The sequence below is a fragment of the Syngnathoides biaculeatus genome, chromosome 10 (assembly GCF_019802595.1).
Source record: "Syngnathoides biaculeatus isolate LvHL_M chromosome 10, ASM1980259v1, whole genome shotgun sequence".
NCBI classification, from domain to species: Eukaryota; Metazoa; Chordata; class Actinopteri; order Syngnathiformes; family Syngnathidae; genus Syngnathoides; species Syngnathoides biaculeatus.
The window spans coordinates 1,133,411-1,161,367 of record NC_084649.1 but is presented as its reverse complement, the minus strand read 5'-3'; the positions used below and the strand labels follow the sequence as shown (position 1 = coordinate 1,161,367).

Below are 27,957 nucleotides of genomic sequence, written 5' to 3'. Positions count from 1 at the left end.
TTGTGCTATTTTTTCAACATCATTTCCACTTTTTTCACATTTCGCTGTTAGAGTAAAGTTGGACTCAAAAGAACATTCAGTTAAATCAAAGAAACATCAAACATGGCATCGAGGAAACGCTCCAAAGTATGGGAGTAAACTTGTTTTATTGGCAGACATCAAAACACTACTCGCATAACGGGGGGAACTCTGTGAACTCGTCACTCCGGAAGAGCAACAACAAAAACAGTCCATGCGGAACCCCGCACCCCAACTCGAGGTCCGGCGGGTGAATTATGTAAACACCACTATGGTACCGGTTTTTGCTACAGCTGTTCGGTTAAAACCGGTTATGAAAGTAAGCGGTTTTTTTTGCGATCCCTAGTGCGCATGCACTGCCAGTACCACTGCCTGAAGTTCATGCTTCACTATTTTGATATTTTAGAAACAGATTCATACCAACGGAAGATGAGAGAGTCTTTTCAACCTGGTAACTCTGCTTGCACAGATGGCAGTAAAACATGTGCCGATCTTTTGAACCCAGCTCCCAAACTCCTTACTTTCATCTTCAGCTGGGGGCCACAAAATATTGTCTTGCAGGTTGTAATTGGCCGCCGAGCCGTTAGTTTGAGACCCCTGCTTTACAGTCTCTTCCTCTTCTTCTGCAGGTGCGACGCAACAGAGCGATCGCCCACCTTAAGTATCTGGGGTGTGTGATAGGCCTCGCGGCATTTTGGCGCACCAGCACAAAACGCCATGGCTTCAGTTCTTAAAAACATAAATGATGGTGGCACGCCTTTTTATAAGAATATTCTCGCCCGGAAGAATAAAGATCACCAACGACTCATCGTCAACCGCCGGTTGGACTGAACTGTAAAATATGCCTGAGTTGCTATTAAATATTTCTTGTATGTCCAACCTCATAGATTGATCATTAAAATTATATTAGTTATTTCTATAAACTTTAATATTCTTCTTTTTGCAGGAAACACTTTTATTTTCTCTTTATTTTATTTTTCTAATTATTTTTTTCCATCCATCCATCCATTTTCTGAGCTGCTTATCCTTACAAGAGTCGTGAGGAGTGCTGGAACCTATCCCAGCTGTGAACGGGAAGGAGGCGGGGTAGACCCTGAACTGGTGACCAGCCAATCACAGGGCACATCGAAACAGACAGCCGCACTTCCAATCACACCTAGAGGCAATTTAGAGTGTCCGATTAATGTTTTTTTGGGATGTGGGAAGAAACCGGAGTGCCCGGAGAAAACCCACGCAGGCACGGGGAAAACATGCAAACTCCACACAGGCACGTCCGAGACTGAACCCGCGACCTCAGAACTGTGAGGCCAATGTTTTTACAGGTGCTTCACCGTGTTGCCTATATTATTTGTCATTTTTATTTTGGATTTTTTTTTGTTTTAAATGTTTTATTTATTTGTATTAAAATGATTTTAATCACGTAAAGTACACTGAGTTACCTTGTGTATGAAATGTGCTATACTAATAAATTAGCTTTGGTTTGCTACTCTAAATGAAAAAAAAACTCTCTTCTTCTTCTTTTCCTTTCGGCTTGTCCCGTTAGGAGTCGCCACAGCGTGTCATCTTTTTCCATCTTTGCCTATCTCCTGCATCTTCCTCTCTAACCCCAACTGCCCTCATGTCTTCCCTCACCACATCCATAAACCTTCTATTTGGTCTTCCTCTCGCTCTTTTGCCTGGCAGCTCCATTCTCAGCACCCTTCCACCAATATACTCACTCTGTCACCTCTAAACATGTCCAAAAAAACTTGCACTTTAAATGGAAAAAAAACCCCAAAAACCTATGGGTGTCAAGCCAGTGCAATCTGTAGGCCGGTCCCAAGCCATGCATAGGGTTGCGTCAGTTAGGGTATCTGTCTTAAACCTTTGTCAAACAATTTAGCGTTTATCAAAAGAATCCCATAAAAAATCGGTTGTGGCCCGGGCTAACAATGTCCGTCCCCGCCACCGTTAACCTCCAGAGCGTCAATGGAAATTCAGCTTCTGTGGGTTGAAGACAAAGAAGAGTAGGAAAAGCACAGAGCCTACAACAGAGTGTAGGGACTTTGAATATTGGGACTATGACAGGAAAAACTCATGGGTTGGTTAAAATGATGAGGAGAAAGGTTGATATAATGTGAATCCAAGCGAGCAGATGGAAGGCCAATAAGGCTTGATGCTTAGGGGCATGGTTTAAATTATTTTACCATAGAGTAAATTCGAAGAGAAATGGATTAGGGGTGATTTTAAAGAAAGAGTTGGCTAAGAATATATTGGAGTTGAAAAGACGATCAGATGGAGTGACGAGGCTGAAACCTGAAATTGAGGGTGTATGTATAATGTGGTTAGCGGCTATGCCCCACAGGTAGGATGTGATTGAGAGTTGAAAGAGAAATGCAGGAACGAATTAGATCACGTAGTTCTGAGAATCCCAAATACAGAAAGAGTTGTGATTAGTGCAGATCGTAACAGATATCTTGGTGATTGAAACAGGGGTGATGAAGTTATGAGTAAGTAAGGCATCCAGGAAAGGAACTTTCATGGTGGTAGACTTTGAAAATGGATGGAAATGCCAGTTGTGAACACTTTTTTCCAGAAGGGACAGGACCATAAGGTGACCTACAAGAGCAGAGGTAGAAGAACGCAGGTGAATTACATTTTGTTCAGACGATGTAACCTGAAGGAGGTTACTGACCGTAAGTTAGTGGTAGGGGAGAATGGAGCTTGACAGCATAAGATGGTGGTGGGTAGGGTGACTTTGGTGGTGTGGAGGAAGATGAAGAAGATAAAGGTAGAGCAGAAAACCATGTGGTGGAAGCTAAGAAAGAATGTTTTGCGCCCTTTTGGAAAGACAGGCTCTCGATGGACAGGAGGAGGTCCAAGAAGACCGGACTACTACAGCCAGGGTGATCAGAGAGATAGGCAGAATAGTACTTAGTCTGTCTTCTGGTAGGAAAGGGGAGAAGGAGACTTCGTGGTGGAACCCCAAAGTGATGCAAGAGGTTTGGAAAGAAGTGGGATACTGAGAGGACTGAAGAGAGGAGAAAGTAAGTAAAGTAAAGAAAGATGTGACGTAGGGCAAGACAAGAGCCATATGACAACATGTTCACCAGGTTGAACACGAAAGAAGGAGAAAAGGATCTCTACAGTTTGGCCAGACAGAGGGATAGAGATGGGAAGGATGTGCAGCAGGTAAGAGTGATGCAGGATAGGAATGGAAATGTGTTGATAGTTGCCAGTGGTGTGCTAAATAGATAGAATACTTTGAGAAGTGGATGAATGAAGAAAATGAGAGAGAAGGAAGAATAGAAGAAGCAAGTGTGGTAGACCAGTGGCAATGATTAGTAAGATAATGTGATCAACAGAGACAGCAGGGAGCAGGTGGAGTAACAGAAGGGTGGAGGAATGCACTGGGATGGAGAGGAATGAAGATTATCTGAAGTAAAGCATATTATCTGGGTGTGAATGAGAGGGGTAATGTGGGAACAGTGAGACTACTGGGAGAAGAGATAGCGAGGGTGGACGACTTCACATACTTGGAGTCAACAATCCAAAGCAATGGTGAGTGTGGTAAGGAAGTGACGAAATGGGTCCAAGCATTTTGGTACATCTGATGGAAAGTGTCTGGTGTTCTATGTGACAGAGGGTCTCTGCTAGGATGAAGGGCAAAGTTCATGAAACAGTGGTGAGGCCGGCCATGATGTACGGATTAGAGACAGTGGAACGGAAGAGACAGGAAGCAGAACTGGAAGTGGCAGAAATGTTGAGGTTCTCTCTAAGAGTGAGTAGGTTCGATAGGATTAGAAATGAGTTCATCAGAGGGACAGTCAAAGTTAGATGTTTTGGAGACAAGGTTCGAGAGAGTGGACTTCGATGGTTTGGACATGTCCAGAGGTGAGAGAGTGAGTATATTGGTAGAAGGATGCTGAGGATGGAGCTCCCAGGCAAAAGAGCGAGAGGAAGACCAAAGAAAAGGTTGATGGATGTTGTGAGGGAAGACATGGGGGCTGTGGGTGTTGAGAGGAAGATGAAGGAGTTAGGCTTACTTGGAAAAAGATGACATGCTGTGGCGGTACATATTGTAAATGCGCTTGTGACTGAAACAATCTCTTCCAAAAACCACTTTTCATCCATCCATCCATCCATTTTTTTAGCCGCTTATCCTCACAAGGGTTGCAGGAGTTGTTGAGCCTATCCCAGCTGTAAACCAGCAGGAGCAGGGTGCACACCTTACTGGGGACCAGCCAATCGCAGGGCACATGGAGACAGACAACAGTCGCACTCACAAGCACACCTAGGGGCAATTGAGAGTGTCCATTTAATGCATGTTTTTGGGATGTGGGAGGAAACTGGAGTGCCTGGAGAAATTTCACCGAAGCACGGGGAGAACATGCTGCAAAGACCACATAGATAGGGCCGAGATTTAACCCTGGTCCTCAGAACTGTGAGGCCTACGCTTTTCAACAGCAGCTAATATTTATTCTAAAGGCTATATTTTGCTTCAAATTAAACAAATCTGTTACTTTCTTCTCATTATGTATTCCTCCAGATGGGCTTCTTCAAAAGGTCAGATCCATATGGCGCCACCATGGAGAAGGCCCAGCTCAGACCCCAGGCGTCATCAGAAGCCTAAATCCAAGATGGAGGAGCTGTTCATCGCCAATGGATATTCTCACATATAGTACCTAAATTATTATGAGGTTTTCTAATGATGAACGTTATTGTTGGTGGATATTTTTGGGTGTTGGATCACTGGACCACGAATTACCTGGTGCTGCACTAAAATCTAAACCACAAATATGAGAAGGCCATGCAGTTAACAAGGCACGGCTGATACTAAACTATTTCTGTCTCAAGAGAGAATCGGAAGAATTTATGTATCATTGTGTTGGATTTCGAATTTTTTTGTTTGAGCATGTTGCTCCATTCCAGACAGCTTTGAGTTTGTTATGTAATGGATCGTCTTCAGATCTTTGCTCAGTGAGTAATTAGTGAATGCAGTGGGTGGTGCACCATGTCAGGAGTATGAAGAAAGGAAGTGTTAATAAATGTTACAAGATGATTGAATGGCAAATCTCCATGGTCAATGTGGCACATGGTCACAGTTGAGAAGTTCTGGATTTAATCCGTGGTTCAGCAGTTTTGCATGATCTTCTCGTGTTTGCGTGGGCTTTCTCCAAGTACTTGTGTTTCCTTCCACAATCTGAAAACATCCATGTTGGGTTAATTGAAGAGTCACAATTGTCCACAGGTGTGAATGTGAGTGTAAGTGGTTATTTGTTAATAGACTATATGCCTTGTGATTGGGTGGTGCCCAGTCCAGGGTGTATACCCCATCAGCTAAGCAGCAACATGAATGAGTCCAAAGAAAATTGATGGCTTGATGTTGCATACATATCAACAAAAAAAAAATAATCTTAAGTGTAGTCACAATCTGCTTCAACAATTACATTAATTAAAATGGGGTAAATGTTCAATAAGAGCATTTTCTTTTTTTCATGCTCACCAAATGATGCCCATTGGTCCTTTAAAGACCCGTTTCAGTCCAGGGAACACAAACAAAAGGCATTAATGCGCTGGTATTTTGTTCACTCTGAAAAGATTAAGTAGTTTGTAATTTCAGTTTCAGTTCGGTATTTCTTTGACGTCAGTGATGTTACTTGTAAAAGAATGTAATACCATTTATGCCACAGTGTCGTTATGTTGAAATTGAAATGTACTGTACTGCCTGCAGGACAATCCTGAACAAACTGCAATTTTTAACAAGAAGAATGTCCTCTTCCATATTGGGAGGTAATCTGTGTGTATTATTAATGTATGATGTTTATATCTTGACTCAGAATAAAGCCTCATTTTCTATACCCATCCTAATTTGACATGATGTCTTGGGCTGGAGGGTAATCACAAATAAATATAGTGTTAACGATGAAATTGATGATATGTATTGTGTTTGTCTGTCTGTCTATCTATCTATCTCAAGGGGGAATTCATTGATTTCTTGGAAATTTGTGTGCTTTAACACTTTCAAAATGGCAGAAAAATGTGGTTACTTTAATTTTGATGACGTTACGACATTGTTTCTCGGATATATTGTCATTGAAAACTCACCTTCATTTGAATAGCAAATAGTAGTAGAGTGGATTTTAAGTTGGGGCAGTAACAGAAACTTTATATCCATCCATCCATCTATTTTCTTTAGCCGCTTATCCTCATGAGGTTTGCAGGAGTGCTGGAGCCTATCCCAGCTGTCAACAGGCAGGAGGCGGGGTAGACCCAGAACTGGTTGCCAGCCAATCGCAGGGCACATGGAGACAAACAGGCACACTCGCAATCACACCTTGGGGCAATTTAGAGTGTCCAATTTGTTGTTGCATGTTTTGGGATGTGGGAGGTAACCGGAGTGCCTGGAGAAAACCCACGCTGGTACGGGGAGAACATGCAAACTCCACACAGACTGGTCCAGGATCAAACCCGGGACCTCAGAACTGTGAGTCCAACACTTACCAGCTGCTCCACCATGTCGGCCTTTGTAGTATGGAAAGAGGATAGTATATTTGTTTCACTTGTCCAGGTCCTAGCTTGATGCTACATATACTGCAAAGTGTTTGTTTCACCTTGTTCACGGCAGCTGTGTCAAATAAATGGAGATTGTCTCCGAGACGAATCCTGTGTCACGACGTGGTCTTTAAAGCTACACAACGAAGAAGTCCACCGGTCATATTCAGACAACTGAAAGGTGCCCACTGAGATAAATGCATTTCCAAATTTAAACGATGAGATAAATTTAGTTCTAATTTTTAAACAATTCAAAAATGTATATTATTATTTTGTTAGTACTAATTAAATGAGCAGTATTCTAAAAAGCAAAAGTCTCGAAAACTAGTTTTATCTTACTGTATTGACTTTATATCTATATAAATTATATAAAATCTTTAAATCCTGGCATTTTTTATTTCAACCATACTTTTCATTTCTTCCATCATCGGTTATTGTGGTGTTTTCCCAAAACATTTCTGCTGAGTGTGTGCATGTGTGTTTCTATTCAGTTTGAGTGCATGCATGCTCCCCCCACCCTTGGAATAAAAACCCAGCTGGCACAAAGACACTTCACTGCAGAGGGGCTCGAGTGTCCTGAGAAATACACGGAACAGCAGCTTTATCCTTTGGAGCTGTGAGTAACATGCTGTCGTATATGTTAAGACAAAAACTGATGGGTTCAGATGTATATTTTTGGATGCACGCATTTGCATATTTCACTGAATAACTAAGAATTAGTCAAGTGTATTTTTAGTCTGAGAAAACATGTTGTGAAGGAGGGAAACTATTATCAACAGCAATCCAAAAAGAGGTAGTGTTGAGGTAAAGTACAAACAAATACTGAACACATTGTGTACTGTACACAAGTTCCTATGACTCATCAGGACTGCCTGTTTTGCTGATAGCTATTCTGTCAGCTTGATCTTGATGGCTGACTGATCCTCTGTGATGTCCCCTATTCAGCGTGGAATGAGGCTGGCTTTGCAGTTGATCCGTGTAGTGTACAGACTCAGCAGACTGGGTGTTAGTGCTTTCATCAATGCAGGAACAAATGTTCCAAGACCATATTCCAGATGTTCAGTGTGTGTGTGTATATGTGTGTGTGTGTGTGTGTGTGTGCGTGTGTGTGTTTTAGCAAGGCAACCTTTCAGCCCTTCCTCGAGCTGTCACCTTATCAATTGTGTGTCCCGATGGTCCTAGGAGCGAAGTTGTCTGGTTCTTCATGCCCCTGGTAGGGTCACCCACGGCAAAAAGGTCCCAGGTGAGGGACCAGACAAAGTACGACTCCAAAACCCCTATGACGAGTAATAAAATTGGATCTTGTATGTTGCCCGGACGTGGGTCACCGGGGCACCCTCTGGAGCCAGGCCTAGAGGTTGTCTGGGCCTGCACCCATGGGGCTCGGCCCGAAAGGGTAATATGGGTACCCCTTCTCATGGGCGCACCACCTGCGAGAGGGCCCATAGGGGTCGGTGTGATATGATCTGGGCGGTGGCCAAAGGCGGGGACCTCCATTGCGGAGGCGGCTGACTAGAGCTGTGGCCGTAAGGTGGTCAGTGCCTGTCGTGGCGGCAACCTGTGAACATGTTAGTGTACACCAACAGTGAGGGTTACTGTCAAGCTGAAGAAGGAGTCCTATTTGGCATTTTTGGCCTGTGGGAGTCCCGAGGCAGCTAGGAACTGGCTGGCCAAGCGGAATGCAGCTTTGGTGGTCACAGAGGCAACAACCCGGGCGTGGGAAGAGTTTAGTGAGGTCATGGAGAACGACTTCAGGACGGCTTTGAGGAAATTCTGCTCCACCGTCCGGCGTCTCAGGATGGGGAAGCAGTGCACCCTCAACAAAGTCTATATAGTGGGGATTGGGCGCTGCTGACCTCAGGATGTTGTGAGTCGGTGGGGAGAAAACTTCGAAGACCTCCTGAATTCCACCAACACGCCTTCCCATGAGGAAGCTGAGTCTGGGTGCTCTAAGGAGGGATCTTCTATCTCTGGGGTTGAGGTCACCAAGGTGGTCAAAAAACTACTTGGTGGCAGGGCCCTGGGGGTGGATAAGATTCACCCAGAGCTCCTAAAGACTGGATGTTGTGGGGCTGTCCTAGTTGACGTGCCTCTGCAACATCGCATGGACATTGGAGACAGTGTCTCTGGATTGGCAGCTTGAGGTGATAGTCCTCCTTTTCAAGAAGGGTGACCCGAGGGTGTGTTCAATCTATAGGGGGATCACACTCCTTCGCCTCCCTGGTAAAGGAGATTATTTTTCATTACCTCAGTATAAAGAAATTATACTGGGTGATTTTAGCTCATTTTAATATCAGTTTTTTAGCTAAAGGTGACCCAAAAGTTATTGTTTTAACAATTTATCGAGCTACAAGATACAACAGAACATTTATAGATGATTTTTCAGAATTTCTGTTTGTTATTTGGACTGACAATGACTATTTTATCATAACGGAACTTTAATATTCTTGTTTACAGAAAAAAATCTAAAGAACTCGGCTAAATTAGATATATTTGACATCTATTAACATATTAAGAGTCCAACACACACTCAGGGTCACATCTTAGACCTGGTCATATCTGGTCATCTGTTGAAATTGACAATGACAACTATATAGCTATTTGTAACCCTTTTTGTGTATTCTTTGAATTACAAAATTTCAGACCACTATGTCTACGAAGAAACGGTACATCAATGACAGTACCGCTACTATGTTTATGGAGACCAGAGCTGTGGCAAAAAGTGTGAATGCTGAATCTTGAACTTAAAAGGGGTTTTTGATAAGTTTCAATCAGGTTTCTGAACTTATCACAATAAAGAATCTGCTCTGATCAAAGTGCTTAACGATATAAGGTCGAATACAGAAAAGTAGAATCGGGGAAAGGAGGAAATTCTGGTCTTGTTGGGCCTCTTTGCGGCTTTTCACATGGTAGATCATAATATCCTGCTGAACAGGTTGGAAATGTGGCAAGGTACCTACTTGGAAGAAAAGGGTTAGACAAAGGGATAGAGATGGGAAGGATGTGCGGCAAGTAAAGGTGATTAAGAATAGCAATGGAAATGTGTTGACTGGTGCCAGTAGTGTGCTAAATAGATAGAAAGAATTCTTTGAAAAGTGGATGAATGAAGAAAATTAGAGAGAAGGAAGAGTAGAAGAGGATTCTTAAATGATTCAATGATTACTAAGAGGAAGTTAGAAAGGCACTGAACAGGATGAAAAATGTAAAGACAGTTGGTCGTGACGACATACCAGTGGAGGTATGGAAGCAATTTGGAGAGGTGGCTGTGGAGTTTTTGACCAACATATTCAATAGAATACTAGCGGGCGAGAAGATGCCAGAAGAATGGAGGAAAAGTCTGCTAGTTCCCATTTTTAAGGACAAAGGCGATTTGCAGAGTTGTGGGAACTATAGAGGAATAAAGTTGATGAGCAACACAATGAAGTTATGGGAAAGAGTAGTGGGGGCCAGACTCAGGACAGAAGTAAGTTTCTGCGAGCAACAGTATGGTTTCATACCTAGAAAGAGCACCACAGATGCATAATTTGCCTTGAGGATGCTTGGGGAAAAGGACAGAGAAGGTCAGAAGGAGCTACATTGTGTCTTTGTAGACCTAGAGAAAGCCTATGACAGAGTACCAAGAAGGGAACTGTGGCACTGCATGCGCAAGTCTGGTGTGGCGGGGAAATATGTTAAAATAGTATAGGACATGTCTGAGGGCAGCAGAACACCGCTGAGATGTGCCGTAGGTGTGAAGAAGAATTTAAGGTGGAGGTGGGACTGCTTCAGGGATCAGCTCAAAGCACCTTCCTGTTTGCTGTGATAATGGATAGGCTGACAGATGAGGTGAGACTGGAATCCCCTTGGACCATAATGTTCACAAATCATACTGTGATCTGCAGTGAAAGCAGGGAGCAGGCGCCGGAACAATTAGAAAGATGGACGCACGCACTGTAAAGGAAAGGAATGAAGATTAGCCGAAGCAAAACAGAATATATGTTCATGAATGAGAGGGGTAGAGGAGAAAGAGTGAAGCCCCAGGGAGAAGAGATAGCGATAGTGGATGACTTCAAACACTTGGGGTCAACAATAGAGAACAATGGTGAGTGTGGTAAAGATGTGAAGAAACAGGTCCTAGCAGGGTGGAACAGCTGGCAGAAGGTGTCTGGTGTTCTATGTGACAGAAGAGTCTCTGCTAGGATGAAGAGCAAAATTTATAAAACAGTGGTGAGGCCGGCCAAGATGTACAGATTAGAGACGGTGGCACTGAAGAAACAACAGGAAGCAGAACTGGAGGTGGCAAAAATGAAGATGTTGAGGTTCGCGCTCGGAGTGAGCAGGCTGGATAGGATTACAAATGAGCTCATTAGAGGGACAGCCAAAGTGGGATGTTTTGGAGACAAGGTTCGAGAAAGCAGATTTCTATGGTTTGGACATGTCCAGAGGCGAGAGAGTAGAAGGGTGCTGAGGATGGAGCTGCCAGGCAAAAGACCGAAAGGAAGACCAGAGAAAAGGTTGATGGATGTTGTGAGGGAGGACATGAGGACAGTGGGTGTTAGAGAGGAAGATGCACGAGGTAGGCTTGAATGGAAAAAGATGACATACTGTGGCAACCCTTAACACAGTAATTTCCAACCTTTATAGAGCCAAGGCACATATTTTACAATTGAAAAACCCCACGGCACACAAACAAAAGTAAATGTCACCAAAAATGGATCGATTAATTACTGTATGTACTTCCTGCCATCTAATAGAAGAGGATTTTTTTTGTTCTGTCTGTCATTGTGCCTCACTGGCATAAGTAGATGAATAAAGATAGAATATTTCTTGGAATAACTGTTCCTGGACCGTTCCTCCCAATCACACCCTTCCAGGTATCACTGTCATTGCCCATGTGAGCATTGAAGTCCCTCGGCAGAATGATGGACTCTCCACCAGGAGCGCTCTCCAGCCCCTCTTCTAAGGATTCCAAAATAGGTGGGTATTCTGAACTGTTGTTTGGTGAATCGGCACAAACAACAGTCAGGACCCTGTCCCCCAACCCGGAGATTGAGGGAGGCTACCCTCTTGTTCACCAAGGTGAATCTCAATGTTGAGGTGCCGAGCTAGGGAGCAATAAATATTGCCATACCTGCTAGGCGCCTCTCATCCTGGGCAACTCCAGAGTGGAGGAGAGTCCAACCCCTCTCAAGAGAACTGTTGCCAGAGCCCAAGGAGTGTGTAGAGGACTGTTAGACTATATCTAGTCAGAACTTCTCAACGTCACACACCACCTCAAATCACTAAGGTGACCGCCGAGCTCACACTGCATCCAACCCCAATGACCGCTCCCACAGGTGGTGAGCCCATGCGAAGGGGGACCGATGTCACCCTTTTGGGCTGTGCCCAGCCAAGCCCCAAGGGTGGAGGCCTGGCCACTCGGGCCGCACCTCCAGGCCCGACTCCGGAGTGGGGCCCTGGTGATCTTCGTCCGGGTAAGGGAAACCTCGATCCACTGATATGTTTCGTCATAGGAGTATTTTGGTCATGTTTTGTCTGGTCCCCCACCTGGGACCTGTTTGTCATGAGTGGCCCCATCAGGGGCGTGAAGCCCCAGACAACCTTACCTCCTAGGATCACTGAGAGAAACAAATCTCTCCACCACAGTAAGGTGATGGCTTCCAAGAGGGGTACACTATTTTTTTTAACTTATTTTTTTGTTTTCAAATGATTTTAGTCATATAATCATGTAATCATCCAAACTGTTTTAGTTGCACTTGTTTTTTCCCCTTGTTTAAAGTGTTTTTTTTTGTATTTAAATGCTTTCAATCATGCAAAACACATTAACTCAGCTTGTGCTTCAAATGCACAATATAAATAGATTTGCTTTGGTTCACTTTCATCAGGAAGGTCTTCTGGGAGTTTTGACGGAGATAATTTAGCAACTTTTTTTTTTTACTTCCGATGTACTGAATATTTGAAGAGTTTGTTTTCAAAACGCGACCTAGGCATTTTTTTCAGATTTACGAAACTCGCGCCAAAATTATCCAGCTCCGAATGGTAGTTATCGGGATACTCTGATTTTTGTTGAAAGTGCGACATATCGTTCTATATCAGCCAAGGAAGATCGTGTTTTATTTCAAAATGCGACATATCGAGATCTTATTTAGAGCAAAATGCGACATAATATCCTTCAATCAGCGTGCGCTGCTGAAGCAAGCAGCATCCAATCAGAATTCGTCTAGAGGGAAGTTCCGGAATCTTCCACATCATCATCCAAAATGGCTGCGCCCACGTTTGAGAGAGATGCTAATGCCGAGTTTGATTTTATGTACGAGACACCGGAGAGAGTGAAGCTGGGAAGGAAAAGAAACCCAGCGGAAACGGGGTCAGAAAAGAAGAAGCGCTTGCTATGATAGTAGACCCTATTTTTTCTCTTTGTGAAGTTGACCTATTGTTTCCTTTTTTATCACATTTGGATTTTCTTTTACATGAATTCTATTTTTAATAGAATCTACTGATGTGTGAATCAGTAATGTTTCTTTTCTACTTATGAATTGAAAGAAAATAAAGACTTTTGATCTTTGTAGATTGTTTTTGTTTACACTGAAAAATATCCAGTACAGTCAGTAGCAAACCTTTTCATTGTTTTGCCATGTGATACATTTTACCATGTTTTTTTATTTGGATCCTTGGCATGCATTTTTGTTGATTTTATCTTTACAGTGTTTCTTGCTTTCAAGCTGAACTAAGTCTTGTATTTTGTTTATCAATGTTTAATAATATCGAATAAATGAATCAGGGATTGTGCTGGGTTACTTGCAGGCTGTCCCATTGTGAGGGTGCTTTTTCAATTTAATTTTAATTCTTTATGAAATTAGGGTTAGGGTTAATTTAATACTTCAGTTCTCATCCAAGTACCGTTGTATCTGAATGTAATAAACGTACTGTTTTGTCTATGATTGTGTAATGCTTGAATAGTAATTTTGTTGTTCAAAATATTTCACCAACGATCATTACTGAATGAATAAATTTTTATAATTCTATGCAATCTTTTTTTTTTGCCATTTTTTATAAGGAAAGTTATCGGCTATGACTTAAGAAAAGTTGACATTAAAAGGAAATCAACACCCTTGGAGTAGACTCAATTTCTGTCTTTGAGCATTATGAATACTGTTATTATTACTACAGACTTATATCCTATTCTGCAGTGTTCTTTCCCCCGACAGCGACAGCTATAAATAAAATCAAAAGAAAGCAGAGTCAATGAGTCAGATTTCAAACAGTGAATTTGTGAGTTTGAAACTGATTTCATTTTGATTGCATTATGTGTGTATGAGATCGACGACCTATTTTTTTTCTGCTGGTATCCCTCGCAACCCATATTAACCTTGGTAGACTGGTTTGAAGCAGTTTACTTTCTTAATGATCTCACATCAACTTATAAACAAAATTAATCAACTGAGTGACACAATGCCTGCAGATGTCAGATTGCAGAATCGCATACAGATACACAAAATTACAATGATGTAAACTCAGCCTTTCCAAGACCTCATACTGGACAAACAAACAGTTTCTAAATAACTGAAAAACACCTTTTTAAAAGAAATTCCCATTTTTTCATCTCCTTTTTCAACATCTGACATTAGGCAGCTAATTGTGAAAATTGTGACTGGTGACTGACCCTTATTTCTGATACCTAACTCTCTAAATGTGGTGGTCATGGTCTTAAATATTATTTTAAAATGCTTGAAATGTTGAAAGGCAAATAATTTTCATGATTGCCTCTCAAAAAAAAAAAAATGTTGCTCCTGAAGGTTTAAGTCGAAATTTGGATATGTCTCACTTTGCCAAGTATAGAATGTTTGGATATGTCTCATTTTGGAGAAAAAATGAAATTTGTCATCAAAAAAACTCGGTGAATATTAAAGCCAATATTTTTTTGTAGTATGGTGTTTAGTTACTTTTTAGCATCTCTTTCCATCCCCCAATAGTTAAAAACATAAATGGAGTTTATTGTTTTCACTTCAATACCAAGCCCTTTTCTCAAAATGAAAAAAACGGATATGTCTCATTTTGAAAACAAACTCTTCATTTTTACTTCTCAAATACTCTTTTTTCATAATAAAAATCAGTTGAATATAAGTAGGTGATTCTTTTAGAGGTAAATGTTATTTAAGTGGTACTTGAGGTACTACTACTACTACTACTAAGTACTACTAAGGTAAAGATTGCTTGAGATTGATAAACACTAAGGGATGGGATTAGAGTTAGGCCATTGCATTGCATCCTCTAATTTGCTTTATATTTTGTCCAGGTGCTGTAATCATGGTCAATAATCTGATCAAAAATCCCAATGGTGATGGTAAGTTGTCTCCTAATATAAAGCGGGGAAGATATTTTCAGAAAGTGAACAAGGGCCCCTGGTTTGACGTACTCCAGAAATTATTAGTTAAGACCCACATTTGAAATCTATTTCTATTAATGGTTTACAGGCTGGAAATAACACAAGAAAATTTCCCAAGTCTCAAAGACATATATATATATATATATGCAGGATTTCCTTGCAACTCCACGCATAACTTTTTGCGGCTTCAGTGTTTCACGTTTTTTTTCACCCCCCCCCACCCAAAAAAAAAAAGCCAGATCAGCATTTTGCGGGATGACAGTGATACAAAGCACATGATTGGTCCCCAGTGTGACATCGACCAACGAGAGGATTTGTGGATTTATCTCGTGAGGTGATTGCTTCTTCATCAACGAAGCCTCACCCAGCAACATCCGTTCCACTGTTTCTCTTGTTCTTCCTTTCCTACATTTTCGATGCTGTTGACTGTGTTCACAACGCCGCCAAATGGCTGTGCTGATACGAAAGCTTCTTCCAAAGCACCCAAGAAGTAGATGAAGAGGAAGATGTTGATGGCCAGCAAAAGAGGAAAACCTTTGGTTATGATGAAAGACAGCAGAAGTTACACTTTTGTGGCGTGCCATTATGGCGTGAATGAATCAACGGTGCGCTACATAAAATCCGTAAAACCGCTTCAATAATTTTTAATAAGAAAGTGTAACGTGTGGTGACTGCGAAATATGATTATTCAAATGGAAGCTGTTGTCATGATCCTGCCGCTCCAGCCCGGGATGTGCGGGTGTCCGCGGTTGCTCTGATTGGGAGGTGCACACCTGCGCCTCATGCAGCCTATGCTATGTATTTATATGACCCCGATGACGACTGGCCAGCGCCAGTTCGTTGATCTTCATGTCCCGTTCGTGTGCTCCGGTATCCCTGATTGAAGCTGTGTGTACCGACCTTCGTCCGTCTCCGACCAACCTTGTAAGCCTGACTCCTTCGTTACTTCTGCCTGCTTTGATTGTTCTCCTGTGTACCGACTCCTGCCTGTCCGCTCACCTGCTCTCTTCGCCCGACGTCCCAACTACTGCTGCTGCACCGGACTGCCTGCTCGAACCCCGACCTCGGCATATAATAACTGTTTCTCCTTGAACTACCTGGCATCGTCCGAGTCCTGCATTTGGGTCCTACTCTCGTTCCGATGGGATGTGACAGAACCCGCACGGGCACCCGCACAGCTCGTGCTGGAGCGGCAGGATCATGACCGTTGTCTCACCTTTGTGGATCGCGGAATACAGAAAAAAAGTCAGTGACAATGATGAAGAGGAAGATGATGACGATCAGCGAAAAAGTAAAACTTTTGGATATGATCAAGGAGGGCAAAAGTTGAATGATGCGCTACACACACATATATATATATATATATATATGTATGTATATATATGTATGTATTTATGTATGTGTATATGTATGTATGTGTATATATATATGTGTATATGAATGTGTATATGTATGTGTATGTATATGTGTATATATATATAATATATATATATATATATAATATATATATATATGTATGTATGTATGTATACACACACACACAGTTGTATATTTTCTTAATACCTTTTTAGCAAACCTGCTTTGGAATCATAATCTTCAATTTATAATACAGGGAGTCCTCGGTCTACGACTGAGATCCGTTCCCACAGTAGCGACTTAACTCAAATTTCAACTGAAGCGGATTTCACCGTTAAAGTCCAAATTTACGATGACCGCTGGGACTGGCTTAAGCATTCCCGTGACGCTTGTGAGGGTAAGCGGTTTAGAAATTGATGGGTGTTGGTATTTCATATCCATCCATTTTCTTCACCACTTATCCTCACGAGGGTTGCGGAGTGCTGGAGCCTATTCCAGCTGTCAATGGGCAGGAGGCGGGGTACACCCTGAACTGGTTGCCAGCCAATCGCAGGGCACATAGAGACAAACAGCCACATTCACAATCACACCAAGGGGTAATTTAAGAGTGCCCAATTAATGTTGCATGTTTTTGGGATGTGGGAGGAAACAGGAGTGCCCGGGGAAAACCCACACAGGCATGGGGAGAACATGCAAACTCCACACAGCTCTTTCAAAGTTAGGAAAATATGCCGTGCCTTTTCCATAATAATAATAATATTAAAGTGAAGAAAATGAGTATTTCAACACCCTGCTTTATTGCAAGTTCTTCCACTTAGAAATCATAGTCTGAAATTTTCATCATAGGTGCATGTCCACTGTGAGAGAGATAATCTAAAAAGAAAAATCCAGAAATCACAATGCAAGATTTTTTTAACGATTTATTTGTGAGATACAGCAAATAAGTATTTGAACACCTATCTATCAGCCAGAATTCTGACCCTCAAAGACCTGTTAGTCCGCCTTTAAAAGTCCACCTCCACTCCATGTATTACCCTGAGTCAGATGCATCTGTATGAGGTCATTAGCTGCATAAAGACACCTGTCCACCCCATACAATAAGTAAGACTCAAACTTGTAACATGGCCAAGACCAAAAAGCTGTCTACGCTGATAATGATCCTTGATCCATAATGGAAGTAATCTTTCCATCTCGGCAACGATCGAAGAACGTTGATTTGTTTTTTTTGTTTTGTTTTTTTTTCACAAAAAAGTTGCTTTGTGAGCACTGAATACCTTCACGTCCACTAAAATACAGGCTTTGTCCTTCATAATAATTGCCAAGCTCGTCGGACTGAAGCCCAGTCATGTCCATCGGTTTTAATCCTTTCTCCGATTTTTTTTTTTTTTTTTTTTTTTTTTTTTAGTGATATTCGTTACTTAATTTCTGTGGTCATTGCTTTTCTGTCGATTGGACAAGACTTGGGTGTTGTAAAGTTGAAACGTTTTAGGTCGAGACCGTCTTAACCCGAGAACTCCCTGTATTGAAATTAAATCCATAGGGATAATTGTCTCCTCCAATAATGTGATTAGATCTGGTTCGTCTTGCAGGCATATACTCAAAACATAGAAAAATATGCATGCAATGATTCTGCAATGGCATCCTCAGACTGTGTTTCCCACCCAGAGCAACTGAATTTCTGGGAGCTGACAGAGAATGGTGGGAGCGAATGGATGGTGGAGGACATGCCAGGTGACTGTGGCCATGACTTCAGTGACACAGCTGTGATGAAATACTTTGCAACCTCCTTTGAGTGAGTATGAATTACACAATTGTCTCCATAAATATGACTAGAATGCAGGTCATTCAACAACTGGAATGTTTTCAGCTTCCCCATCGTCGAACGCAATCAGTCCCATGATGCTGGTTGACATGCTATTACAACTAGTTTGTCATTTGTCCATAAAGAGAACTTTAAGTGAATCAATTATTCCCAAATAAAACCCCGATTAATGTTCCAGATTTACTTTTAAGAAATGTGTAACATGGGTATTGCATTGTTATATTGGTTAGTTTGTCAGCTTCACATTTAGGATTAGCGGTTCGAATCTCAGCTTTTGCCTTCCTGTGTGTGTGTGTGTGTGTGTGTGGTTTAAGAGGCCCCAATGGTTAGAGCATTGGTTTGGTAAACCAGGGGTCATGAGTTCGTATTTCACTGGGGTCTCTACTCCCCAAGAGGGGTTGCGTCAGGAAGGGCATCTGGCGTAAAAACTGTGCCAAACAAATATGAGCGTTCAACTGGGATGTTACGCTGTGGCGAACCCTTACGGAACAAGCCGAAAGAAACTTACTTACTTGTGAGGTTTTTTGCACTCCTCAATGCTTGCTATTTTTTTTTTTTTATTTAGTCCAGTGTCCTCCAACATTCCAAACTATGCTTGTCAGATTAAACTCCCACCGACACCATAATTCACATTTTAAAATGGGTATTGTTATCAAAACTACAAATAATATTAATCACTTTGATGATCATACCAGTTGGAAAAAGTGAGCTGGGAGCATTTTATAAAAGTGCAAAGTTGCATACATATGACTTGACTCAACGTGCATCCCAGTGGCAGCCATATTTGTCTGTGACGTCATGTCCAGGTATCACATAGGAACACTGGCATTGAAAACACGCTGTGCCGAATGCAATGGCAGATGAGAGATTTTTTTAATTTTTCTGATGCCCCTTCTGAGACTGAAGCTCTTTTTGAAGAAGAAAACATCTCAGAAGCGAGTGAAGCGACCGGGGCCATTGTACCATATTGTTTTTTGCCATATTTACACGATATGCAGATCGCGTCTCCACTAACAACTGACTCCCCGACAAACAGACGAGTGGGGAGATGAGGAGGACGAGGGACCCAATTGAAATATTCTAAATGACTCGCCCATAATTGTTTGATTTCGATTTCCTAACCCTTTTATAGGTCTTGTATATGTAGCATATTCGGGAGGACCCATGCCGGGCGAGGTAAATATCATGGATGTTATTGAAATTAATCTAGAGCAATGTGTTATGTGCATCTATGTGGTTATTGTTGTTACTCATTATTCTTTTCTTTCCGGGGGTGGGGGGGTCGTTGGTGGGGGGGATTTGAACCACGGTCCTTAGAACCGTGAGGCAGATGGTCTAACTTCCACTGAATTTAGAATATAGATAACAATAATGATAAATAATTCATCAGAAAATGATCGTTAGAGAATATTATTTTCCCTACTGAGACAAAGGCAACATGATGTAGTTTTTAAACCTCATTTAATGGTCAATTTTAGATATTGCGGCACCAACTCCTTTCTCATAGGTGGCGGAAAGAAGACCTTACCTCACCTCTATGATAAACTAAGCTAGGCTGTGAAGCTTCAACATGCACAAGATTACACTAAAGATGTTAGTCCACTAAAGTAGTCCCTTTTTGAAAAATCTATTTTGTCAATTTCATATTGTTTTTGCATCCCAGACTGTGTCTGAAGAGGCAGGTGATTGACTTATTTGAAGAAGGTTTCACTTGTGAACAACTGGATGCCCAACCTGTTGTATCAGTTGAGGACTGGTAAGAAAAAGCAAAAATACGTGGCCTCACTCAACCTCAAACTGGGTTGTGCCCACCACAGACTTGAAATTCTACGCATTCCACAGGTACAGTGGGAGGCGGGACTGTGGCTGCACCTACCAGATAACAGTAGGCCTGCTGGATGAAAATCATGTGGTCATGCAGGAGTTCAGACCTGAACCTGTGAGTCTTGACCCAGAGTGTGACGACTGCTCATGGAAAGAGGTGAACATGACAAGAAACCTAAACTCACTGAGTATATTTGCATTTGTCAAAATGTAATGTAATTCTGTCATCTCCACTAGGTCAGCCACAAATTTTCGGGGTATGGCCCTGGTCTGCGTTTCATCTCCTTTGAACATGGAGGGCAAGACACAAAGTACTGGGAGGGGTGGTTTGGAGTGCGCGTTACTGGGAGCTCTGTTACTCTTGAGCTCTAGGCAAGAATAAAAAAAAATGTTGAGAACATCTGATGGTTTTAGGATGACCACTTGTCGGATAAAACAGTAAAATGTGTATTACACATCATCCTGTACGTATTCCAAGGTAGCTCGGGAAAAGCTGCCCCTATGTTTGTGAGTTGTAAGCATTAATACATAAGAAATACTGAATTAACTAAAAACTGTATCATCTCTGTCTAGCTCAGTGTGTGAAATGATCAAGATTTTACATTTAATTGCTGAATTGATTGGGTGGTTGAATGGTTGGTGAAACTTTATGCATAAGTTGCTCTAGATAATGTGCTGAGGTTTAGGCGTTTTCACACATTGGGAGTTACTGATACGCGTTGCACCATGTTATGTACCATCTAATGAAAGTAAATAGAATTCTGATACAAATCTTGAATCAATAAATTGATAGGTTTGTGATAATAGTTTACAGTGGTGTTGAAATGCACATAAGAGTTGTTTCAAATGATTTAGCTACCTCTAGATAAAATTGGCTGACATGGTGGAAAATGGTTTAGCACATCTGCCTCATAGTTCAGAGGACCGTGGTTCAGATCTGGCCTCGCCTATGTGAAGTTTGTATGCTGTCCCCTTCCTCGCGTGGGTTTTCTACAGGTACTCTGGTTTCATCACACGTGCCACATCATGAACTTTAGGTTAACTGAAGACTCTAAATGTGTGAATGTGTGTGAAACTGTGAATGTTTATATGTGCACTGGATGTACCCCATCTCTTGCCCGCATTTAACTGAGATAGGCCCCGGCATGCCAGTGGGCATAGTGAGGATAAGTAGTGTGGAAAATGGATGGATGGAGAGATAGAATTGGCAATATTTTGGAAGCACCTTTACGTAATCCAGTATAGTTCAACTCTATTCCAAAACACTAGCAATAAGAGTTGCACAATACTGTATATTGTTTTTCATTGAAATGTACATGTGTGATTCAGTCAGAATGCATGGTACACCATGATATTTGTGTACTGTAATATACAGTGAATCAATTGTAATATTAAAAGTGACCACCAGAAGGTAAAGTAAGAGGGGACCGGAGTCCTTGTAGAGAACCCAGACATGCACGGGGAGAACTTGTAAACTCAGCACAGGTGAGGCCAGATTTGAACCTAGGTCCTTAGAACTTGAGTCAGATGTGCTAACCAGTTGCCCACCACCCAACCCAGTAGGCAATGTGTGTGTGTGTGTGTGTAAACTTCTACATTTCTGTAGCGGTAAAGTTCAAAATTTTTAAATATGACTGACTAACTGAAAGGGTTCCTCTTTGGAATGGTGAACTGAACTTCAAACTAGTTTCTGCAAAATAAACATTCCCAACACTAATCCTCTCGGGACGATAATTGGATCTCAATAGATTGTGTCAGTTTTTACCTGTGTGTGGACACACAAATATTAAATCAATTAATCCAACAGGAAAAAAAACTTTTAATGGAAATTTTTATTTAACAAAATAATAATAAAAACTTCATACAAAATTGACTCAAGTAAAGGTTTGTTGGCATTGACTACAGTGCCATTCACAACAGTTTCCATGACTGAGTTAAAGCCATCATCAGTAAAGAGGACAAATCTAATACATTATACAAAGATTATTTGAGACTAGAAGTTAAACAAACTAAAAAGATACACAAGGGCAATAATGGTTGAATTTCTGGTGTCTAAAAAATTCTATTAAAGCGGCCTTCCAAGCACACAATAAAAGATCAACCTATCAAGTGCAAATAGTTTGCGATTGAAAGATAACATATTGTATTAGATAACTGAAACAATAGATACTTTCAAGTGCAGAGGATGGATTCAACAAGATATATTTTCTCTTGGTAATGCTGTGTAAATAATTCACAATACAGTTAACAGTACAATGGGAACTGCCCCAAAGTCTCCTGCTCAGAAAGTAAACATACTTTACATACAAAACACAAAGGGTTTTATGACGTGACCTAAATGAGCATACAGGCTCAATGTAACCGATTCATGACATTAATAAAGGCCATTTGGACACATATTTGATGGTTGTGTATGAAATATTTTATTCTGCTAAGTGTTCCTCAAATATGTTCTGCACCTTGCTTACAGTGCATTTATAACACTTAAAATAGAAATACTCTATGGCAGGCGTGCTCAATGCATCGATAGCGATAAACTGGTCAATCATAGTTAATTTTAGTCAAGCGTGTGACACCCCCCAACCCAAAAAAAAAAAGCCTATTATCCATCAAAGACAACAGCCTGCCATCCATTCCATCTCTTGATTCTGGTGTACCCAATACATTGATCGCGTTGCTATCGAGCTCGTGGACCTAAGTCATAAAATCACGTAACTCGCCATATTGCCTGTCAAACAAAGCATTGTTGCAAGTTAATTCCATTGAGACGAAATGAAAATATGTCTTACAGCACGACAACCAGAGTTTTGTCCAATACTGTTCAACATTTAGAAGGTGATAATAAACCAAGGTACATGGAAAAATTAGAGAAAATTGGCATAGAGGACCCATATTGAATGCCGAAGTCGATGTTTTCGCCGAAAAGAAATTGGACTGTTAATTCGCTTCTGCTTGTCTTGGACAACTGGATATACACATATCCGGTGAGTGAGTCGTCGAGATTTACACAGAAAAGTTCGGAAACGTATAAAAGTCTGGACACATACAAATACTTCGTTCGACTGCGCCCCCACAAGTCAATGACACAGTCTTCCGTAAAGTAGATCACGGGAGGTACGCAGCCTGAAAAAAAATTTGGCCACCCCTGCTCTATGGAATATTCAACATGACAAATTCAATAGTCTGATAACCAGATTTAATATAGAAAACGTCAACATGTTTAACTTTGTCTTTTATTGTGTGTTAGTTGGAGGAAATTGGATCTTTGACCCTTTGAATCATGTAGTCAGTCATTCTCTAAAACACCTACAATGAAAACCGTTATCAGACCAGCCCTATATTAGATGGGCGTCATTTGTAACTGCAATAGACAGTTTTTCTGTGCTGTAACACGCCACCATCTGGAAGGTCGACACTGTCTTGTTCTGATGCTTATTAAATGTATGACGAGAGAGTCCTCCGCTCTCAAACGGCAATATGGTGAACAAATACTGATAGCGTGACTGAAAACTAGTATTATACAGCACTGTCGCAGAAACAGTTGTCAGTCCTTAAACCGTCAAAAAGATGTAGTAGTACTGTATATGATTTAAGAAAAGTCAAACAATATATGCAAATACTTGGAAAAATTATTTGTTCAAGCCAGTGGGGGGCGTGGCATATTTGTGAGTGATCAGAACGCTACGACCTCCGCCTCAATTTGTGCCAGGCAAAACCCTGATGAAGGCAGCAATGACAGCATATTCATTCTCCTTGTGGCTGCATCTGTTTACAAAAGGCCTCAAACTGCTGATGTTCCAGTTCCGTCATCACCTTGTTCAAAGCATATATCTGTATGTGAAGATAGGTGACACAGTGGACAGTTAATTATACCACACATCAGTAGTAGTACTACCTACAGTATTTTCCACATTATTAGGCACACTTAGAAACCTTTAATTTTCTTAAAAATCAACAGTGCACCTTTTAATCCAGTGCACTTTGTGTGAATTGAGTTCCAAAATCTGTAAAAATGTAGTGAGGTGGCCACAGTTAGGTGTACTTGAACAAGGGATTACTGAACAAAGAACATCTGGGTCACGTCAACTTTTGAGTCACATAAAGAGAACCGTGGTGCAACAATTGCCAGCGGATTACAAAGAAAAGATTGATTAAAAAAATGTGAGTGTATTGTTAGACAGCAGAATAAAGTGGAATTAAACTCAGTTTTGTGTGTGTTTTTGGTAGACCATATGTTTTAGCATGCACTCTGTAATACGGTGCGCCTTATGTATGTGTTCAGTACAGAAATAGACCCCGTAATTGAGACAGCATTTTTTTAATCCGGTGCACTTTGTGGTGCGGAAAATACAGTGCATGGAAATAGATCCAATGATCTCCGCTACCTCTGCCCTTTGTCGCTGTTTGAGTTCCTGCTGTGCAGACTTCTGTTTTGATCTGTCTCCTCTGATTGGAGTAGAGTTCAGCTTTGGCTTGTCCTTACGACAGACGGGTTCCATTGTTATTGTTCTCTGCTCAAGTAACCTAAACAGTAAACAATATTATTTAGCAATTATAAGATAGCTGTAGTTACAGTGCCAAGAAGAAGTACTGTTCCCTTCTCAATTCTTATATTTTTGCATAGTTTCCAAACTCCTTCACACACACAACTTTTCCAGAAGTTGACAACCCCTCCCAAAACACTTTCAGGTCAGGCCATTTTAAAATACATATATGCTCAGCTTTATTATATATTTTTCTACCAAATTTGATGTGTGATATGTCACTTTGACCACTAATTATAGCAACAACAAATGCCTCTTAACTGTAATCTATTTCTTTTTTAAAATGTATTTGATCAGTTTATGGAGTTTTTAAAACACAGCACTGATTAGACTTATTTTCTGCATTTGTATAGGATATTGCTTTACTGAACCAGGCTTTGGGGTGATTTTTGTGTAGAAAATTGAAAGTAGTATTCACTAGTTTTAAAAATGATTGATATAGTTATTCTTAGTAAGTATAGTAATTCGATGAACCTGCTCGGCCTAAGTTAGCCTAGCCTAGATCGCTAACAACAAAACGCGTCTGTTTTCTAATATTTACTGAGGAGGAAAACATCAAACGCTAGTATCTACATGACCTGCAAAACCTACGTATCGTATACAACGAGGTTCGTGAGTACTCATAAGAAGTTGGGCGAGTGAAAACGTCAACTTAAACTTGCTTATTGGCCTAGTTTTCCTTAGCTTAGCTTGCTAACAACGAGACGCATTTGTGATCAATTGAACCCTCCGTAGAAATTGCGTCATCAGCATCGCTGACCAATCAGAGGCAAGAGATCTGCATAAACCACGCCCCTTTTTTGCACTCGCCATTCCTCAGACATCGTTGCATGGTCTAGTATAGCTTTTGTTAGCGTTTTATCGCGTATTTGGGTTCTTTAACAATAGATATGGTTAAGAGGTGTAGTCACGGACTTTGTAATACTGATGACAGGTATCCTGAAAGGCTAGTTGGTGGAGTTTAATTCGTACCCTTTCCAAAACCGAAGACCCAGTACGAAAAATGTCTTTGATGGATCAAACTTTGTGGAAGACCGCATCATCAACTGAATGCATCTAAAATCAACCGGAACAGAAGACCGAGTACGAAAAATGTCTTCGATGAATCAAACTTTGTGGAAGACCGCATGATCAACTGAATCCATCAACCGGAACAGATATGTTTGCACGAAGGTAAGTCCTATATTTGATTTTCAATACACGTCTCATATAAATGAATTAGCAGTTCTTCGCTTGCATAACATAGCTACGTGTGAATGATTGACACACTTGATCTGTGTTGAGCGATATTTTGCGATGATCTGACTGCACAAACGTGTTTCTTTGTTTGCACGAAGGTATGCCCTATATTTGATTTTCAATATTTGTCTCATATAAATGAATTAGCAGTTCTTCGCTTGCATAACATAGCTACGTGTGAATGATTGACACACTTGATCTGTGTTGAGCGATATTTTGCGATGATCTGACTGCACAAAGGTGTCTCTGTTGTCGGCTACCGAGCTAAGCTAAACCGGACTAGCGAGTCCTAAAAGCCTTCGACGTGCACCGAGACACCAAGACTGAAGGAAGGATGTTTGAGGACACTATAAAGTGGTGATTGTCGTACTCAGTCGGGACTTATGTAGGTTCGGCACTAATTCAAGAATAAATATTGAGGGGTGCGCGTGACGTTACACAAAGAAAACGAGAGAAACAACTCGTAAATCAAGCCTTCTTTTCCTTCATACGGCTGTTCACGAACGGCTATACAGATACACATACAGATTCTGCACACAAGTGTAATATGTAACACGAAAATAGGAAACTGTCAATGACGAATTCGCCTTTGGATTATAATATATTATATTATGTGGCTTCTTGGTCTTCCTCTGACTCCGGAAAGATCTCGCGCTAATATCAATGGTTTCTCCGTCGATATGTATGTAAATACCATTGAAATACCCCTCGCTGAAATACTGCTGTCTGCTTTTCAACGATATTTCACTGGTAGCTAAGAATGCGAGTGAGAAATCAGATGGTAAATTGGACAGTTTCGCTCTAGTCTTTTCTTGCTGCGCCGTCATTTTTGCTAATTGTTTGTCTGAGGTTAGCACACGTGGGGTGACGTAACTTCAGGAGGCGTTGTTAAGTGCCCTGTATGGAGGGGTCAATTCGTTGAGCGAGAGGAAGACCAAAGAAAAGGTTGATGGATGTTGTGAGGGAGGATATGAGGACAGTGGGTGTTAGAGAGGAGGATGCACAAGATAGGCATAGATGGAAAAAGATGACATGCTGTGGCGACCCCTAAGAAAGAAGATATAGTTATTCTTTGATTTACATAGTGAAAGGAATACATTAATTACAAATTATTTGTATACGTTTCCGTGTTTAGCAACTTACCAGTGATGTGAGGGTTTTCAAAATAGGATAAAGATGAATAAAGTTCCTAAAATTTGAAATTCGTAGTCAACAACAAAGTAATTTCTAAAAGATCGACCTTCATTGACCTTGTATTCAGACGTCAGCCAGAGATTGGTCCAGTTTCCCCATTTTTACAGAGCACTAAACTTCCTAATACAAATCACAGGTTGGTAATATCAATCATTTAAATATTTAACACATACCGGGGACGAAAACGACTGAAAAATCCCACGATACACAATAATTTCATCATTGATGTAAATGTATTTATCATAACAACTTAAACACATATTAAAGAGTTCTCACGATGGTGTCGTTTACTTACTACTTGTCTGAGAAGCTAACGTGAATGTTAGCCAGCTGACATTCAATCGTTGACCGTAATGGAAGACAACGCTCTTGATTATGACAGGAAACGGCTTCCTGACAAACATATATTTACTCGTATGTACTTAATGGCGAGAATAACGCAAACGTATACAGATAGTTGCTGAAACGACAATAAATAGTGACGCTAGCTATTAGCCAATGAATTAAAAACAACTCTTACATAGGTGTTACAAATAAACAAGTCCGTCTTCTACTAGTTTGTCGAACACGACATAAGGTTCCGATTACGAGTGCTCGTTTCCTCATCGATAACAATCCAATGTCGACATTTAGTTAATATTTGAATGAAGGAATAACGAAAACATGAAAACAAATGCAAGACTTCTAATAAAGCTACTATTAACGGTGGTGTGTGTTTAAAAAACAATAGATAACTTCTCAATATTATATCCTTCGTATTATTATTTATTTTTTTAGCATCTTCAATTTACGTTACACACACAGAGCTGAATGTGGATAGTACAATTAGAATTTTGAAATGTAGATTTTTTTTTTTTTTTTTAACAGTAGTACTGTACTTTGTCACTTTAACGTTTGCACCCTTGATTGAATCCCAGCCTCCGATTGCCCACAAGATGTCAACCTCACATTATTATCCATGGAGCGCTTCGTCTGGGTGACGTCATTCAAATCTGACGGCTGCAAGTGACTTCAATTTAATGTTTATGGTAATTTTTTTGAATGCCCTTTGTCTTCTGCCT

General features: G+C 41.0%; 3 protein-coding genes across 6 annotated transcripts in view; 2 read left to right on the top strand and 1 right to left on the bottom strand.

The window, feature by feature from the left end:
- Positions 1-5,858, top strand: part of LOC133507577 (integrin alpha-5-like) — a 92,803-nt gene extending 86,945 nt beyond the window's left edge. Inside the window, exon 30 of one of the 2 annotated variants that reach the window (XM_061832769.1) lies at positions 4,547-5,858. In XM_061832769.1, the coding sequence (XP_061688753.1) occupies positions 4,547-4,630 (84 nt within the window). In that variant the 3' untranslated portion in view covers positions 4,631-5,858. Of the gene's footprint in view, positions 1-647; positions 1,303-4,546 lie in introns of those variants that run through there. The other variant, XM_061832768.1, reaches the window with a different exon arrangement.
- A 792-nt stretch (positions 5,859-6,650) lies between these two features.
- Positions 6,651-21,177, top strand: fbxo2 (F-box protein 2). 2 transcript variants are annotated; one of them, XM_061833394.1, is made up of 7 exons: positions 6,651-6,733; positions 7,044-7,168; positions 14,828-14,875; positions 17,939-18,065; positions 19,759-19,851; positions 19,938-20,076; positions 20,157-21,177. In XM_061833394.1, exons 3-7 carry the CDS (start codon positions 14,839-14,841, stop codon positions 20,289-20,291), a joined length of 531 nt encoding a protein of 176 aa, XP_061689378.1. In that variant the 5' UTR covers positions 6,651-6,733; positions 7,044-7,168; positions 14,828-14,838; the 3' UTR covers positions 20,292-21,177. The 2 variants fall into 2 exon arrangements, with proteins under 2 accessions (XP_061689378.1, XP_061689377.1); XM_061833393.1 differs by lacking the exons at positions 6,651-6,733; positions 7,044-7,168; positions 14,828-14,875 and adding exons at positions 15,743-15,841; positions 16,073-16,208.
- A 555-nt stretch (positions 21,178-21,732) lies between these two features.
- On the bottom strand, positions 21,733-27,436 carry svbp (small vasohibin binding protein). 2 transcript variants are annotated; one of them, XM_061833395.1, is made up of 3 exons: positions 27,192-27,436; positions 24,305-24,443; positions 21,733-23,750 (listed from the first exon to the last, which is right to left on the bottom strand). In XM_061833395.1, the coding sequence occupies exons 2-3, from the start codon at positions 24,416-24,418 to the stop codon at positions 23,664-23,666; spliced, it is 201 nt and encodes a 66-aa protein (XP_061689379.1). In that variant the 5' UTR covers positions 24,419-24,443; positions 27,192-27,436; the 3' UTR covers positions 21,733-23,663. The 2 variants fall into 2 exon arrangements, with proteins under 2 accessions (XP_061689379.1, XP_061689380.1); XM_061833396.1 differs by lacking the exon at positions 27,192-27,436 and adding an exon at positions 26,846-27,180.
- Positions 27,437-27,957: the final 521 nt, after the last annotated feature.

Excerpts from the sequence above, each read along its gene's own strand:
- fbxo2 (XM_061833393.1), top strand. The coding sequence starts at position 15,767 with ATGTCCCGTTCGTGTGCTCCGGTATCCCTGATTGAAGCTGTGTGTACC. Across the intron at positions 15,842-16,072 it reads GTCCGTCTCCGACCAACCTT|AACCCGCACGGGCACCCGCA; the intron begins GTAAGCCTGACT and ends GGGATGTGACAG. Across the intron at positions 20,077-20,156 it reads ACGACTGCTCATGGAAAGAG|GTCAGCCACAAATTTTCGGG; the intron begins GTGAACATGACA and ends CATCTCCACTAG.
- svbp (XM_061833395.1), bottom strand. The coding sequence starts at position 24,418 with ATGGAACCCGTCTGTCGTAAGGACAAGCCAAAGCTGAACTCTACTCCA. Across the intron at positions 23,751-24,304 it reads AACAGCGACAAAGGGCAGAG|ATATATGCTTTGAACAAGGT; the intron begins GTAGCGGAGATC and ends CTTCACATACAG.